This window comes from Pezoporus occidentalis, unplaced genomic scaffold (genome assembly GCF_034315485.1).
Source record: "Pezoporus occidentalis ecotype Australia unplaced genomic scaffold, CSIRO_AGI_Poc_V1 ctg83, whole genome shotgun sequence".
In the NCBI taxonomy this organism is placed as follows: domain Eukaryota; kingdom Metazoa; phylum Chordata; class Aves; order Psittaciformes; family Psittacidae; genus Pezoporus; species Pezoporus occidentalis.
In genome coordinates this window covers 1249504-1264590 of record NW_026916192.1, presented here as the reverse complement: position 1 = coordinate 1264590, position 15087 = coordinate 1249504, and the positions used below count along the sequence as shown (strand labels likewise).

Sequence of the window (15087 nt, the reverse complement as noted above, 5' to 3'; positions counted from 1 at the left end):
ACACCCTCTTCTTGAAAGCTCCAGCTTCTGTATCATCACCTACCCAAGTCCAAATACAAGATCTGCACATTTTAGGTAAAAGGTAAGTCACCCAAGTTTCACTTCTTCCTGATTAGAAACAAGGTTCCACACAATAAAACTTTAACAATCCACCTGAAGAGAACAGACCTTATCCTGCTTACCAACAATACCATTTGAGTCTAAACTCTAAACTTCAAAAATCAATGATCTAAATGCAAACATGCAAGTAATTAATTTCATGCCTGAAACAATAGGTCTCTCCTACCAGCATGGTTTAGAATAGCTCAGGCAGGTGGGTGGAAAGCAGGCATTATCAGTTTCTAAATGGGAGGACTGTAATAAAACTTAAAAAAGAGAGAACAGCATATTAACATACTGCCAAGTTTAAAAAATGATTTGAATAACCAGCATAACAAGATCTAGTATCACGTTTCCTCAGAGAGGGGGGTAAAAAATCTGCCCTTGATGTTTTACCAGGAAGTTTGTTCTATGCCTGTGTATAGTAAAAGCAGAAATTGCCAGCATAACTGAAGAGCTGGTCATACAAAATAGGGCCTTGGCTGCTTTAAAATACTCTTTCCCAATTTGTCACAATGCTGTCATTTCTATTGAGTGTAATTTCCAATTCTTATGAAGAAAAAGATCAATCCTTCAACTGCAGCAACTCTGCACTACAGCAAGTAAAACCAGAATGCCAGTCTCTTACAGAAAATGTTCAAGTCCATATTGCTTTATTCTTCAGAAAAGAGGAATGAACAGATAAGAGGAATGAAGAAGAAAAATTACCTTTCCCTCTCCAAACTGCAGACACAGAATTAGCTCATATAACAGTCAAACCAAGCCCAAGAAGGATTGCATAAAATCGTTAAAAATACTCAATTTATGAGACAGTAAAAAGTAAGTATCTAGAAAAAAACAGAACCCTTCCAAGCTAGACTATAATCATGGCTTGTCTATTTCATCTTCTGAGTAACCACTCACTTCAAAGTGCTTCTATAGCTGGCCAAAGTACAGTTACAGGCAGCAACTGAGACAAATACTCTCCTCTAGGTTATGCACACGTATTCACTTTCCTTAGGTGTAAGGGCACAAAGTAGTTCCTTCAATTACATGTAAGTGCAGCAGACTGACAAGAATTAGAACATTACCTGAACATTACTGGCTAGCTAAACAGAAAGGCTTCACAATAAACAGCACTCCCAGAAGTTTCACCATTACTGTTTGCAAGGGGTTTATCCTCTGCTCTAACCCTACAGACTCTTTTCCTTGCTTTTAAGCAGAAATCAACTGAAAAACAACATAAAAAACACTTTACTATGGCTGAACAGATTTACCACTTGGTTTAAACAGCTTAAATTTACAAAATATGTTGATTTAGATGCTATCCACTGATAATACTGTTGAGAAGCCACTTATCCATTGCATATGCTCTACAATAGAAGAAAATAAATTGATTTTGCACACCTCTCACGAAATATTTTTCAAGCAATGCTAAGGTGAGCTTGCCTAGAAACAACCATTAATTTCAACTCTAGGAGAGAAACATCATGCCACATTACTACCTGTCTTCTTATTTGTTCTGTAGTTAACTTCCCCAACCATTTTGAAACTCAGAAACAAAGAAACACAACAACTTCATATTTCACATGTTCCACCACAGAAGAAACAGAACTTTAAAGGGGGAGAGAAAACTGAGGGAAGAAATCGAGGTGATGCTGCTTAACTAATAAATTCATGTAAATAATCTTTTCTCAATCTCTCTTAAGCCCCAAAGTAACTGTTTAATCTGTAAGAAGCTTTCAAAGTTAGCACTCAGAAGTCTCAGTTATTTTCCACTACAACATCATCTTGCACATGCACTGTATCAGGTCTTTCCTTTGAAGACAAGAAAATTCACTTTGGATCAGAATGCTACATATTATTTCACTGATCGCTGAGAGATGAATGTGTTCAGTGCACTGATTAAAACTGTTAGACACTACAACTAACGACGCACACTAGAGCAAGTTTAGATTCAAATGGCTGTAGCAAAGAGCAGTGTAACTGGCATTACACCAGAACCGCTCTGGACTTTCGTTGTGAGAGAAAGGAGTTTAAATTTGGTGTTTGGGGTTTTGGTTTGGTTTGGGTTTTTAAACATTTTTTTTTAAGCACTACAATCCTCAGAATCTAAGTCTGCAATTCATATTTAATTTTTAAACATCTATGCCTTATTTCAGGTAAATACAAGCAAGCAGAGCTGGATCTACTGTCATACCCTCAAGAGTGACTGTCAGCTTACAAGTATCAGTCTGTATTTCTCTCCTTTTCCCTTTGAAAAGGATGAGTGTCAGGGTAGCAGACACCAAACAAAATTATGAGAAACTCACTAAAATAAGCAATAATATATTGGGAAAATATGGTCTAAACTACCCTCGTGTCTGACTTCTTTGTCTGTAACTAAACTGTAAGTTTTGCTGGGGATATTTTCTGAAGCTTCAAGGGTAAAGGATGGCACACAATGATAACAGACATCTCAAATGCTACACCTGCCTTTCCCTCTGCATCACACACAGATCTGAAGTTCTATTTGCCACTTAACATCACAAGTTACAGCTGAATTCTTGGCTATCAGAGCCACTAAAGGCATACTCAAACACCACCTTCTGCTTTTATCTGGATACTATTGCTACACAAGGTCAAAGACACCCTCTTTGGAAGCAGGAGGTGTAACGGCTGGAACTTGTCCGTGTTTCCAAAATAAGAGCGGTGGCACCAGCGTTGCCATTCTGCTGTGTTTACAAGAGCGAACACAGTTCAGTATAAACCTCCAGCTACTGTCATGCTTTATCACTGGGAAACATTACTTCAAGGTACGGCTGTACCCTGACGAGACAAAGGCAGCCAAGCCTCGCAAAGAGACTGCAGCGTGAACTAGAGGGGCCACAGGACGGAGGGGGGACGCGCTCTTCAGAGGAGCTAAATACGAAGGCTTGAGAGCGCTGCGTTACGGACCGACTGCCGGAAAACAAAACCTCTGACGGGAGCGAATCCCCAGAGCCCAAAGAAGGTGAAGGTTTCGAGGTTAATCTCAGCGACACGGAGCCTGGAACAAGTGGCAGGGGCAGATACTGCCGGGGACATTGGGCACAAGCGATGCAGAGATGGGGGAAACAGGGGACCCAGCCCGGGTTCCGGCAGGTGGCCCAACCCGCCGGAACGAAGGGGCTCCCCAGCGCAGGCCGGCAACGTCGGCAAAAGGGCGGCAGAGCCAGGCAGCCCTCCGCAGGGCAGTGCCGGGGTCCCGGCACCGCCGCCCCGTGCCCCGGGGAGAGAATGACGCTGCCGTCCTAGTCCGACCTCCGGCCCAAGACCTACACCCGCCAGGGCCTGGGCTGGCAGCACTGGCGGAGAGACGTTCCCTCAGCGAGGCCCTCCCGGGGCGAGAAACCCCTCAAGCAGACAGGCCTACGCCCGCCGGGGTCCCTCTCTCCCCCCTGCCTCGCCACGGCCGCCAAGAGAAGCGCTGGGGAACGCCGCGTCCTGCCGAGCCCGCAGAGCCCCGACCCCACCGTGCCCGCCACCGCCTCCCGCTGCCCGCCACCGCCTCCCGCTGCCCGCCCCGCCCGCAGCGCGGACCCCGCTCCCTCACCGGGCACGGGCGCAGCAGCTGCTCCGCTCCCCGGCCAAGATGGCAGCGGCTCCAGCCCGGCCTGAAGCAGCCACTTCGCAAAGTCGGGCGGGAGCAGCGCATGCGCCGAGTCCCTCCGCGGCCACTGCCGCGCCGTGACTACAGTTCCCGGCGTGCTCCGCGGCGGGCCTGGCGCGCGGGTCGGCCTGGCCGGCGGTGCCTGACTTCCGCGCCGGTGGTGGTGCGCGGTGTGTGCGCGGGCTGTGGCGATGGGGTCGCTGGGCGCTCCGCAGCGCTCGGTTCCCGGGGTAGGACTGGGGTTTGGCCGTGAGGCTGCCCGGAGCCGCTTGGGCCTGATCATCACCTCACCTGCCACAGAAACCGTATGGGCCAGGGTCTGGGAAGGGTTGTGTGTGTATGTACGCACAGCACATACATAAGAGTATTAAATCATAGCACCAGCTCGGTTGGAAAAGATCTCTAAGCTCATCAAGTCCAACTATCCCCCAGCACTGCCAAGGCCACCACTAACCCATGGCACTGAGGGCACTGTCTACACGGGGTGGGAACGCTTCCAGGGACGGTGCCCCCAGCCCTGCCCTGGGCAGCCTGTTCCAATGCCTGAGCACCCTTTGGGGAAGGAATTGCTCCTCAGCTCCATCTAAACCTGCCCTGGTGCAGCTTGAGGCCGTTTCCTCTTGTCCCATCCCTTGTTCCTTGGGAGCAGAGCCTAGCCCCTCCTGGCTCCATCCTTCTGTCAGGCAGTTGTAGGGAGGAATCAGGTCCCCCCTGGGCCTTCTCTTCTCCAGACTGAACCCCCCAGGTTCTGCAGCCATTCCCCATCACACCTGTGCTCCAGGCCCTGCACTAGCTCCATTCCCTTCTCTGGACCCACTGCACACACTACAGTAAAAATCATTGATCACCAAAGCAGCCCCACAGGTTAGGCTAACACCCTGCTGAAGTTGCAAGAATACCTTAACAAAGCCACTGGCAGTGCTGGGTTATCACGGCAACACTAACGGGAAATTTCTGATCACAAAAAGAGACATTCTGGGTAATCTGAGTTTCTTACAGACAGGCAACTGAGATGTCAGTGGTAGTGTGGGCTTTGGCCACACAGTCAAGGTTTTGTGGTTTTAATGTATGCGCTGCAGATACGTAAGCTATTAATATTACTTAACCTTTACATAAACCCTTGTTTCGAGTGTACTTTTTCTTAACCAGAATGCACCATTGCATAAGTGAATACATGGGAATTAAAATACACTTCCTCTTTTGACAGAGAGGAATAAGAGTGTTCAGTTTCCATGCAGTGAAATCAGAGAAAAGAATCCATTATTTTCAAAGAGTAAGAGAATATCCTCGCTAATGTTTCAGGGATATCGCACACTTTACAAGTGCAAAGTTTAGCATTTTCTTACAACTGGTAGGGATGTAAAAATCCATTTTCTCTTCCTGCCTCACACATAAACTCCAATAAGAAAGATTCCATAGCTGCAATTAAATGACTGTTTCTGTTGATGAGGCCTAAGCAAGAGAACAGCTCAGATTGTTTTCCCCTAACAGAATAACATACATGTTTCCATGCCAGTTAGCCTTCTGCAGTTATGATTGACCAAGATATATGCACACATAACTTCAAGCACAGGAATCCCTTTAATTCCAGCACAGAACAACGCTGGCTGCTTGGTCGGAGCCTGTGAGTGCTGAGGGGTCAGAAGTGTGTGGCTTTGCCAGAAGGTATGCATCCCTGGGAAGCAAGTTTGAAGCCAGGGTTATAGTCTAGTATAGGAACCAAACAAACTGAACAGCTCAAATAAGTTCTGGAGGTTTGGTTGGTTGGTTGGTTGGTTATTCTTTGAAGTTTTTCTATGCACTTTTAAATCTTTATCTTCCTTTACAGATATTTGACCACATACACATACATTTATAGTTACATATTTAAATTGCCCATTCCAATTCATGAGCTCTGCAAGCCTTTCTTAACAGATATTTCTCTCTCCTGCATCACTGACATAAAGTCATCTCTCTTCCATTGCTGTGGTACAGATTCCTGCCTGGCAGGACAGTAAAGCTCAGGCTGACTTCAGCTGGAGTTCCACATCTGCATAGCTGGGTTTCCCTTACAGTGTATTTGCTCTATCTCTCATCTGATACATAACGCTGGGTTTGTTTTTGCAGATTGCCTGTGGTTTGATTCCCAAAGCTGCAGGGACATTGAAGCTAGGTGTACTATGACCTGTTACCTCAGCTGCCTGAATTAATATGAACTTTAGTAGTTTAGAGTTTGCAGGAAGACGCTGAATGCTACCTGTCGTGGTTTAAACCCAGTCAGGTAACTCATTCACTCACTCCCCCCCACCCTTCTTTCCCTCCCCCTACTCCTGGAGGGACAGAGAGGAGAATCGAAAAGAATGCAACTCCCATGGGTTGAGATAAAAACAGTTTAGTAACTAAGGTATAACACAAATCACTACTGCTACTACCAATAATAACAATGATAAAGGAAATAACAAGGGAAGAGAATACATCACCTCACCACCAGCCAACCAATAACTTGCCCCCCCCCAGCCCAACCAAGCCCTGACCCATACCTCCTCCAACCCCGCAGTCTCAGCCCTTCCGGCTCACTCCCGGTTACATCCTGGGCATGACGTGCTGCGGTATGGAATACCTCTTTGGCTAGCTTGGGTCAGGTGTCCTGTCTCTGCTTCCTCCCGGCTTCCCCTCCTCCCTGGCAGAGCATGAGGCTCACAAAGTCCTTGACCAAACCAAAACATCATTGTTATCAGCTCTGTTCCCAGGCCGAAAGTCAAAACACTGCACTGCACTAGGTACCAAGGAGAAAAATGACTGCTACTGCTGAACCCAGGACACTACCCCAAGTACACATACAGATGACTGCTATTGAATTCAAGAGATGTGCATATATCCTTAGGGCAGTGTGGCCATTTGCAGTCAATGCTTTTGTCTTACTGGTTTTTAGGTTTCCAAGGTAAATGTTGCTAAAGCAGATGTGAATTAATAACAGTGACTTTTTTCAAGGACACCGCACAAGTTGTCCTCTGTGTTAATATTTTTTTCCCCCTTTTGTAACTGACATTTCAGAAAAATTACTGTTGTTCAACACCATCAACCCCAATCTCTTTATTTTTCAGCTTTTGATGCCTCCAGTCAAGTTCCACTGGCGCCATCTGCTCTGCAAAATTCATGAGAAAAAGAATGCATTCCAGGTGCACAGACTATGATTAGTCTATGCTTGCCAGGACAGGATGAACACAGAGCAATCTTCACATTCACACTCTTTCAGAGATCATTTTCCCTGTTAAAAATCATAGCCTGGTAGTGAGCTGGAATAACAGATAATGAATTGACACCAGAACAATGTGGCAAGCACAGATGAATATAACTGAGTGGCAGAAGAGCTATGTATCCGAGGCTTTATCTTTCCTTTATTTGCTTATTTGGGGAAAAGGGAAGACTATTTGATTATTTTCTTTTTCCTTATACTGTCTATAACTACAAGATACTCAGGCAGGATGGAATTTTCTTGCTATTCTCTGTCGTAGCTTTCGAGTGCTAAGAACCCCAGCAGGTTAGGAAAGTTATCTACAGTTTCCAGGATGATCTTGTACAAAGGCATTCCAGAAAAACTGTGCATACTTTATAGCTTTCCAGATTTGCTAAGTTTCATACACTCAAGCAGTGCTTCTGGGAGTTAATTTCTGAGAGATAATAGTAGTCATAGTATATTTTTCATTCTCTCTCACTCCAATAGAGATTTCAAGGTCACTGTGACAGAGATTGTTTCTTGTGGCAAAATACGTATAGCATTTATTCTCAATTGGGCCATTGTAAGTAACAATATTCTAATCACCAGTGCAGCCTTGGGATTACTCCCTCCCAGACACAGAACTGGCTATTGAGTTCCCTGAGGTTTTTGTCTACCTTCATTTAGGACCTCAGTGTAGTAATGCTATATAAGTCGACAACACAAGCTGATCCTGCTACTGAAGAGACCACAGTGACCATCTCCCCATGGAAGGAATTTTGCTAGTGTGAATGCTTACCTACCTTGGGCTAGACACAGCCCCAAGCAAATATCACAAAGTGACTGTTGAATAATCATCAGATGTCATCAGCATTCATTAGCTGCTAAGCTATTTTAAATCTTTGACAGTGGCTTAACACTTCCATCTGCAAAGTTGGTGATTTATAAATGCAGGAATATTTTGTTTTCACGTCATTTTTCATTACTGGATTTCAAAGCATTTTATAAAAAACTATAAAGTAAATTTTATAAATAAGTCTTCTGCAGCTTTTTGTTATGTAGGTAAGTATTGCAGCAAGTGCTTTATTTTTTTAAAACAGACTTGATTTAATAAATATTTATAAATAAAATTTTTATTTAATAAAATCTTGAAATTGTCATCTCTAAAAAAAGACTTTTTGCTATGCTCCCTTGTTATCAGACTCTGAATTCATGATACCACTCATGAAGATAAGTGTAGAATCAGAGTTTATCTATTTCTAATTGACTTTAAAATCAGAATTGACTTGAGATTTATGAAAGTATCAGTGGGAAAAGATAAATTGCTTCCTGTTATCTGCAGAATGAAACCTTCAGGTTGGTGAGAAATTATTTCCAAGTAATCTAATTAAAGGGTAAAACAAAGACGTGGCTGTTTAATTAAGTGTTTTATTACTCAATTGCTTTACAGTGCATAATCAGAGAACTGTGAGGGAGTGATTAGGTGTCTTGAGAACGGAAATGACACAGCCATGGTATGTATATGTTTTAAAGGAAGGACAAGATACTGGGAAAATTGTTCCTCTCTTCCCCACACAAAAGGCTGACTGTTATTTTTCCCTGGGACTGAAGAACATGATACTGTAAATCACTGCCTACACCAAGACCTTGCAAACAGCCTTCAGGTAAGCCAGGCCTGTGGTGAGACAGCATGGCAGATAGGCAGGGCACCCGTGGGCACTACTTGGGTTCTGGTTACACCTTTGCTGTCTGGATGCTGCATCTAGGACTCTTAAAGGATGAGAACACATGCATTTGCTCAGTGTCTGTGATAGTGGGATGCCTGTTTCTGACAGGCTCTTTGAGAAGAGTTTTTGAAATGGAGATGCTAGTAGAAAGAGCCTTTATCTTGTTTAGACCTGGGTTTGTTCCTGTCCCACCCTGATAACCTTCCTCATTTTATATAGTTTTAAATTATCGACATCAGAAAGGCTGACTTATGCCCTGAGTGGTTTACCTCCTTGAAAATTGCTCTGGTATAAATCAGCTTGCATTTCAGGGCCGAACAGATGCTAATAAAAAGCTATGTAATGTTTAAACTAGTACAAAGGGAGAAGGTATGATTTAAATACTTGGGGCTTGATCCAAAGCCAAATAAAGCTAATGAACTGGTTTCCATTGTGAATTCTTGAAAAGTATCAGCTTCATGAGTCTGTACCTTCTTTACCTTATGTGGTTCCTTGTACCAGGAAACCCCAATGTCCTCCTCTAGAAAGAAAAAAACAACCCAAGCTAACAATCCTGTTGAGTAAGAGGTGAAGTTCTATGTTTCCATAAGACTGTCTGTCCCTTGAAGCTGCAGCATTACACTTTTGAACAAGAACTCTGAACCAAAGCTCCAGTCTTGAACTGCAGGGAAGGTAACAGGCCCTGGCTTTGAATATCCCTTGCTGAGTAGTAATCTTACTCATTCACTCAACTTATTTCATCCAGCCTTTCTTATGCTCACTGTGCACTTAGTAACTGGGCAGCTGAATTACAAACTTAAGGTGAGTAACAACAAGGGGCAGGAAGGTTGCTGTACCAGTCCCATCACATGCCATTAACATACCAGCTGCAGTGCTCATAATTTCCCATGCTGGATTAAGGGAGAATTTACTTGGTTAAACTTGCTCTACAAGACTCAAGGCTTGGTCCTCAGTTCATGTTATGCTCATGCTTGCTACAACTGCAAGAGGGAGGAGAAGACAATGTCATACTGACTTGCCACCAACCCAGAGCTTCAGGTTCTCAGGGTCTGAACCAGCCTCTTGTATAGCAGGCTGGCCTAAGGGTTTCTCTAAGAAACAAACCTGGTGTTTTTTCTCATGTTGGGGATCTAAGGAAAATAAGAGGCAAGAGGTAAAATCAGTCCAAACTTCTCTTCACAGCAGTTAATTTATTATCTTCTAGCTCTTGCTTTAGTTCATGCTTGCACTTGTGTGTAAAGACAGCATGTTCACAAGTAAATAATTTCTAGTGTTCCTGCCACAGAAACATAGCCTCCTTTCAACCCTTGGACTAACTGTACTCCTCCAAAAGGAACCAGCTTGATCCTACCAAACTTCTGCTAGTCCTCATTTACCTGGAAGACTAAACGAAGGCTCCCTCTGCCCTCTGTTGGGCAGTCCATGATGGAAAGTGGATGGTACCAGCAACACAGAATCAGGACCTGGTGAAGTGCAGAAGCCTCCGCTGAGGAAAGGGGTGGAGAAAGTGGAAAATTCACAGTAGAATCTGGAATGTGTTGAATTTAATATCACTGGGGCAAATGGTGTTATCATGGTATCATAATGCTAATGCTTGCTACAGTAGTATAAATATTGCTGTGGGTTGAGATGGTATTAACTGAGCTAGATCCCCAGCAGTGTTACTGTGTGCTGCTGCACAAGATGATAGCAGTCAGGAAATCATGTTGTGAAGGACTTTGTGCAAACCCACGAGGCAATACTTGTCTCAGAGTTTATGCTTGAGGCAGGGAGAGTTTAATTGTGGAGAGAGTAACACATTTGTGAGTAATATAAACCTATGTCTATGCTGCCCATAACACCACTATATTAAAAGCCAATATAGGGCACAAAGAACAAGGGCTCTCATCCACATGGGACCCCTGCTAAGCTAAATTAGCAGTGTGAGTCATGCAGCCTGCATGTAAGAAAGCTGCTGCAGCTTTCAGCTGCTGGCTGGGGCCCTCACAAGCCATGAAGCTACAGAGCAAAGCACTGCACTTAGAAGATGCCAGCGATGGCATCACTGTTAAAACCTTCATTAGGCACCTTGTGACATTTACCATGATAAAATCCAACTGGATCATCACTGTACCTGCCTCACTGAACAGAACAGCTTGTCCTTGCTGGAACAGTCATTACGCAACACCTCTTTCATCTGCGTCATTCACTATGGGTATTCTTCTTCACTCCTCACCAAACCTCTGTGCAGGGTAAAACAACACTAGTTTCCTAATTCAGGGTGCTCCTGAACACTGCCACCACAATATCATAGTGTTTCACAGGCAGAAATCTTTGCAATGTGTATATAAGTTTGTGGGAAAGTGAAATCGACTGCAGTTTCTGGGTATGGGGGAGCTGAGGTACAGAATATAATGTTCTCATTGTTTGTGGGTATCCCTTTGAGACATGCAGGGTTTGTTTTGTCAGAGTATTCAGCATTTTCAAAGGGCAGTGAACAAATTATGGACATTCTTTTTATTAAAAAAAAAAACAACAATTCAGATTGCATGAAATTCTTCTTACAGTGTACATAATAGATTAATTGTCTAGTCAAGTAACTACCTGGCTTTGTATGGAGTACCTGTGTGAAGTACCTGTATTATCAGAAGCTTACACTGATGTTTTCTCCTAGCCTTGAAATCTACAGCATCTCCCAGCCATGCCAGTAAACCTAAACCTTTTTTTTAAATATAATTCTGAAGAAATATATTCTCTTTTTTTTTAAAGCTTTTTTTTCCCCTGTTTCACAGCTTTTCAGTGACTTTGAGATATTTAAATTTACAACCCAGAACTTCCCCACTTGAACTATTACAGCAAATGATACAGTCACAGGATGTATTCATGTTGAATAACATTTTGTTGTTGTTTCATATGCTCTGTTAGGTAGTGGTTGGGGTTTTTTTTTGTAATTTTTTTGTTCTTTTTCCGGTTCTTTTTTCTTCACTACATCCTATTCCCTCCATTTTGTGCCTATCTTGTGCCATCTGGTGTCCCAAATCTACCACTGACAGCAACAATGAAAGGACCAGGGTACATACGAATAGTCAGTGCTACATTAAGATGTCGTAAAATACAGTGCTATGGGGCATCAATCTCCTGCATCAGAGGATTAGGGCAAACCATGCCGCTAGCGTGACTTGTCTTTAAGCACTCCTTGAGAATATCTGCGTTGGAGCACCTTCACGCTAGGTGGAGCTGATCCGTCCTCCTTTAATAAATGCTGTCAGCTCCTGCCACCCACTCCTTGATGTAGCTGTGGGAAGGTGCTGGTCCTTTCAGCCATCGCAGAGCAGTATGCCTTGAGCTGAAATTGGTGGGAGTTACATGAAATGATGTCTTTGTTCTGGTCTTGCTCATTAGTTAGGAAGGACATTTTGTGTATGGGTTGCCATGGGTTAGTACCAAAGGACGCTGACTATAACTGACAACGGAGTTTGCTGGAGAAGCTGTGGGCTGGCACCTAATGCAAGGCATGTCTGGAGCATTTTGTTGCCTTTAGGTCATGCTGCATAAAGTAGAGCTGTCAGGAAGTCTCCTGCTTGCCCATTATCAGAGGCAGGTGTGCAGGAGCACACAGAAACTGCAGTCTGCCAGCAATGCAACCTCAGTGTCTCAGACAAGATGGTCACAGCCTGAACTCCTGTCCTGCTGCTGTGAGCCAGTGATTTGAGCTGTGACAAGAAGGTTGGTGATGTAACCCTGTGAAAGCATGACTGAGTTAGATGAACCTGTCCAGGGGAACAGAGACACGCTACTCCTTTGGGAGTTACAGAACTCTTTGGTGTGGTATCAGGTATGCCAGTGTGCCTGCAGCACTCCAAATATCAAACACAAACATTATCACTTGCGTATGTTGTGGATGAAGGGCTACAGATTTCCTACCAGGACTTTTGCCTTTCTCTGTGGACTGTTCTCTGTAGGACTGAGGTCAGCTGCCACTCAGGTTAACAGATTTCAAACCTTATTTCTGGAGAGTACTGTGAGCTGGGGTCTTGGGGTGAACTCTGCACTGAGAACTATTTCAAACTTTGCAAGATGATTCAAGGAGAATTTCTGTGTAAGTAAGAGGAAATCCTCACTTTTAACTATTTTCACAGATAAAAGGTACATAACATGCTGGTTTCAAAGTTTGCCTCAGTTTATGACTGAGGCTTATGAAAAATGTATTTGTGCTGGTTGTGGCTGGGATAGAGTTAATTTTCTTCACAGTAGCTGGTATGGGGCTGTGTTTTGGATTTGTGCTGGAAACAGTGTTGATGATACAGTGTGTTTACAGAGGCAAGGCCTTTTCTGCTCTTCACACCACTCTACCAGCAATTGGACTGAGGGCGCACAAATAAATTTGGAGCGGACAGAGATGGGACAGCTGACCCTGACTGACCAAGGGATATCCCACATCATATAGCATCATGCTCAGCATATGAAGCTGGGGGAAGAGGGACAAGGAGGGACATTCAGAGTGATGGTGTTTGTCTTCCCAAGACACTGATACATGTGATGGAGATGGCTGAACACCTGCCTGCCCATAGGAATTGGTGAATTAATTCCTTGTTTTGCTCTGCTTGTGTGAGCAGCTTTTGCTTTACCTATTAAATTGTTTTTACCTCAACCCAAGAGTTTTCTCACTTTCTGATTCTCTTCTGCATTCCACTGTGGGGGGAGCCAGCAAGCAGCTGTGTGGGGCTTAGTTGCTAGCTGGGAGTTAAACTACGACAGTATTTCATATTTTAGAACCAGAGCAAGTGTGTGCATGACCCCCAGGCAAGGCTGAAGCAGGGCTCTGCCTCCTGCATGCCCAGCGAGCATTGGCTGCGGCAGGGGGCAAGGGCCAGCAGGCCTGCCTGTGCCATTCCTGCCCTGCACCTGGCAAACCAGCAGCAGGCTGGAAAGCGCAGCGGGCTGCAGCCAAGTCCAAGGTCCAGGCAAACAGAGCAGCTCATGTGCCTCAGCTTTGTCTGCACGGCATCTCACCAGCACACTGCCCGGCCTCACAGGCCCCACTGCCTGAGCTGTACACTGCCCTCAGCCCTGCTGCAGCAAAGGGTCCACACGCCACAGAGTAACTGCTTATACTGACCAACTCATGGGATCATTCAGAGAACCTCCCAGTAGAGAAAGACAGGTGTGCTGGCTGGTCAGTGCCCACCGTGTCTCCATGGCCAGGCCTCATACCAGGGACCAGGGCCATTGGAATAATCTCCCCAGGAAAGTGGTGGATTCCCCAACACTGGACACTGTTAAGAGTCAGCTGGACAGGGTGCTGTGACATCTAGTCTAGGTCATGTTTGTCTAAAAAGGTTGGACTATACGATCCTTAAGGCCCCTTCCAACCTGGTATTCTGTGCTTCTATGATTCCATGCCTGTCCTGGCAGAGCCCCCAGCCCCGCTCTGGTCCTGTTGAGCTCCAAAGGCTGTCTTGGCACCTGTGGTGGTGGGTGGCAAGACCGCTCCAGGTACCAGAGCCTGCCCTGGCCTGGGTCTGGATCTGCCCCAGGGCAGAGAAGGCCTCTAGAGCCTACCGTGGTACCGGGGGTCAGCTTTTGAGGGTAGCCCAGGCTGCAGGGGGATCCGGGGCTCGGCTGGCCGCGGGGAGGTGGGTTCGTGGAGGGCCCATGGGGGTGGGCAGCCCGGTCCCCTCTCGTTCGTAGCTGCCGGGGCCCGGGCCCGCCCCGCGCAGGCGGAGGCACCGCCTCTACTTAAGGCGCGCTTGGAGGGATTGGTACCTCCTTCCTCGCCGGCTGCCGCGGCTCGCCAGCATGTCGGACAGGCTGCCGTACAAAGTGGGTGAGTGCGAGCCCCGCCGCCGGGGAAGCGCAGTGCTCCGGGCCTGGCCTGCTGCCGCAGCGCCGTGCCGGGGAGCCGCGGCTGGATGCGGCCGCGGGGGGAAGATGGCAGCAGCCCGCTGGCCGTGCCGCCGCGGAGGGCAGGCGGCCGCGGCGCCGCGTGTGCTGCCGGCCACCCGCGGGGAAGGAGCGGGGCTCGGCGGGCTCTGCCCGTCGCTCTGGAGCTGTCGGCTCTTCCTGCAGCGGCTCTTCAATCCGGCGTTCCGCTGCTCTCCTGCCCCGGGGCCCACGGCCTCTGCTCTGCCTCCAGCTCCGTTGGGACAGGCTTGCGCTCCGAACGTGAAAGTGTGTTTGAATCTGGGGCCTGTGCCGCACGCTTCCCCAAAGGTTTGGGCGGGTGTTTCTGTAGACCTGAAACCCCACAGAGAAAAAAAAACCAACAAAAAACCCCTAATTTTTCTACAGAGTTGTGTGCTCTTTGAAGGCTAAATTCAAAGAGAAGAACCTTAGCCTATAAGGCTGAGATTTAGAACTCATTTAGCCTGGAGGTTATGGATTAAATACTGCCAGGTTTATTTGTTGGGCTTTTTTAAGCAGCGCTGGTAAAGCTGCGGAGCCCTTAGGAGGGGTGGGATTCAAGATCTCCCTCT

The 15087-nt window shown here is 46.0% G+C and overlaps 2 protein-coding genes across 4 annotated transcripts in view; one reads left to right on the top strand and one right to left on the bottom strand.

Annotated features, from left to right (window-relative positions):
• The window catches only part of ITCH (itchy E3 ubiquitin protein ligase), a 67026-nt gene extending 57353 nt beyond the window's left edge, over positions 1-9673 (bottom strand). The window contains exon 1 of one of the 3 annotated variants that reach the window (XM_062604067.1): positions 9652-9673. Coding sequence is in view for 1 of the 3 variants with exons in the window: in XM_062604066.1 (XP_062460050.1) it covers positions 3653-3754 (102 nt within the window). In the remaining 2 variants the exon portion in view is untranslated. Of the gene's footprint in view, positions 1-3652; positions 3797-9651 lie in introns of those variants that run through there. The other 2 variants (XM_062604066.1, XM_062604068.1) reach the window with 2 other exon arrangements.
• A 4650-nt stretch (positions 9674-14323) lies between these two features.
• AHCY (adenosylhomocysteinase) overlaps positions 14324-15087 on the top strand; it is a 28110-nt gene continuing 27346 nt past the window's right edge. The window contains exon 1 of the mRNA XM_062604070.1: positions 14324-14438. Coding sequence (XP_062460054.1) covers positions 14411-14438 — 28 coding nt within the window. The 5' untranslated portion in view covers positions 14324-14410. The remainder of the gene's footprint in view (positions 14439-15087) is intronic.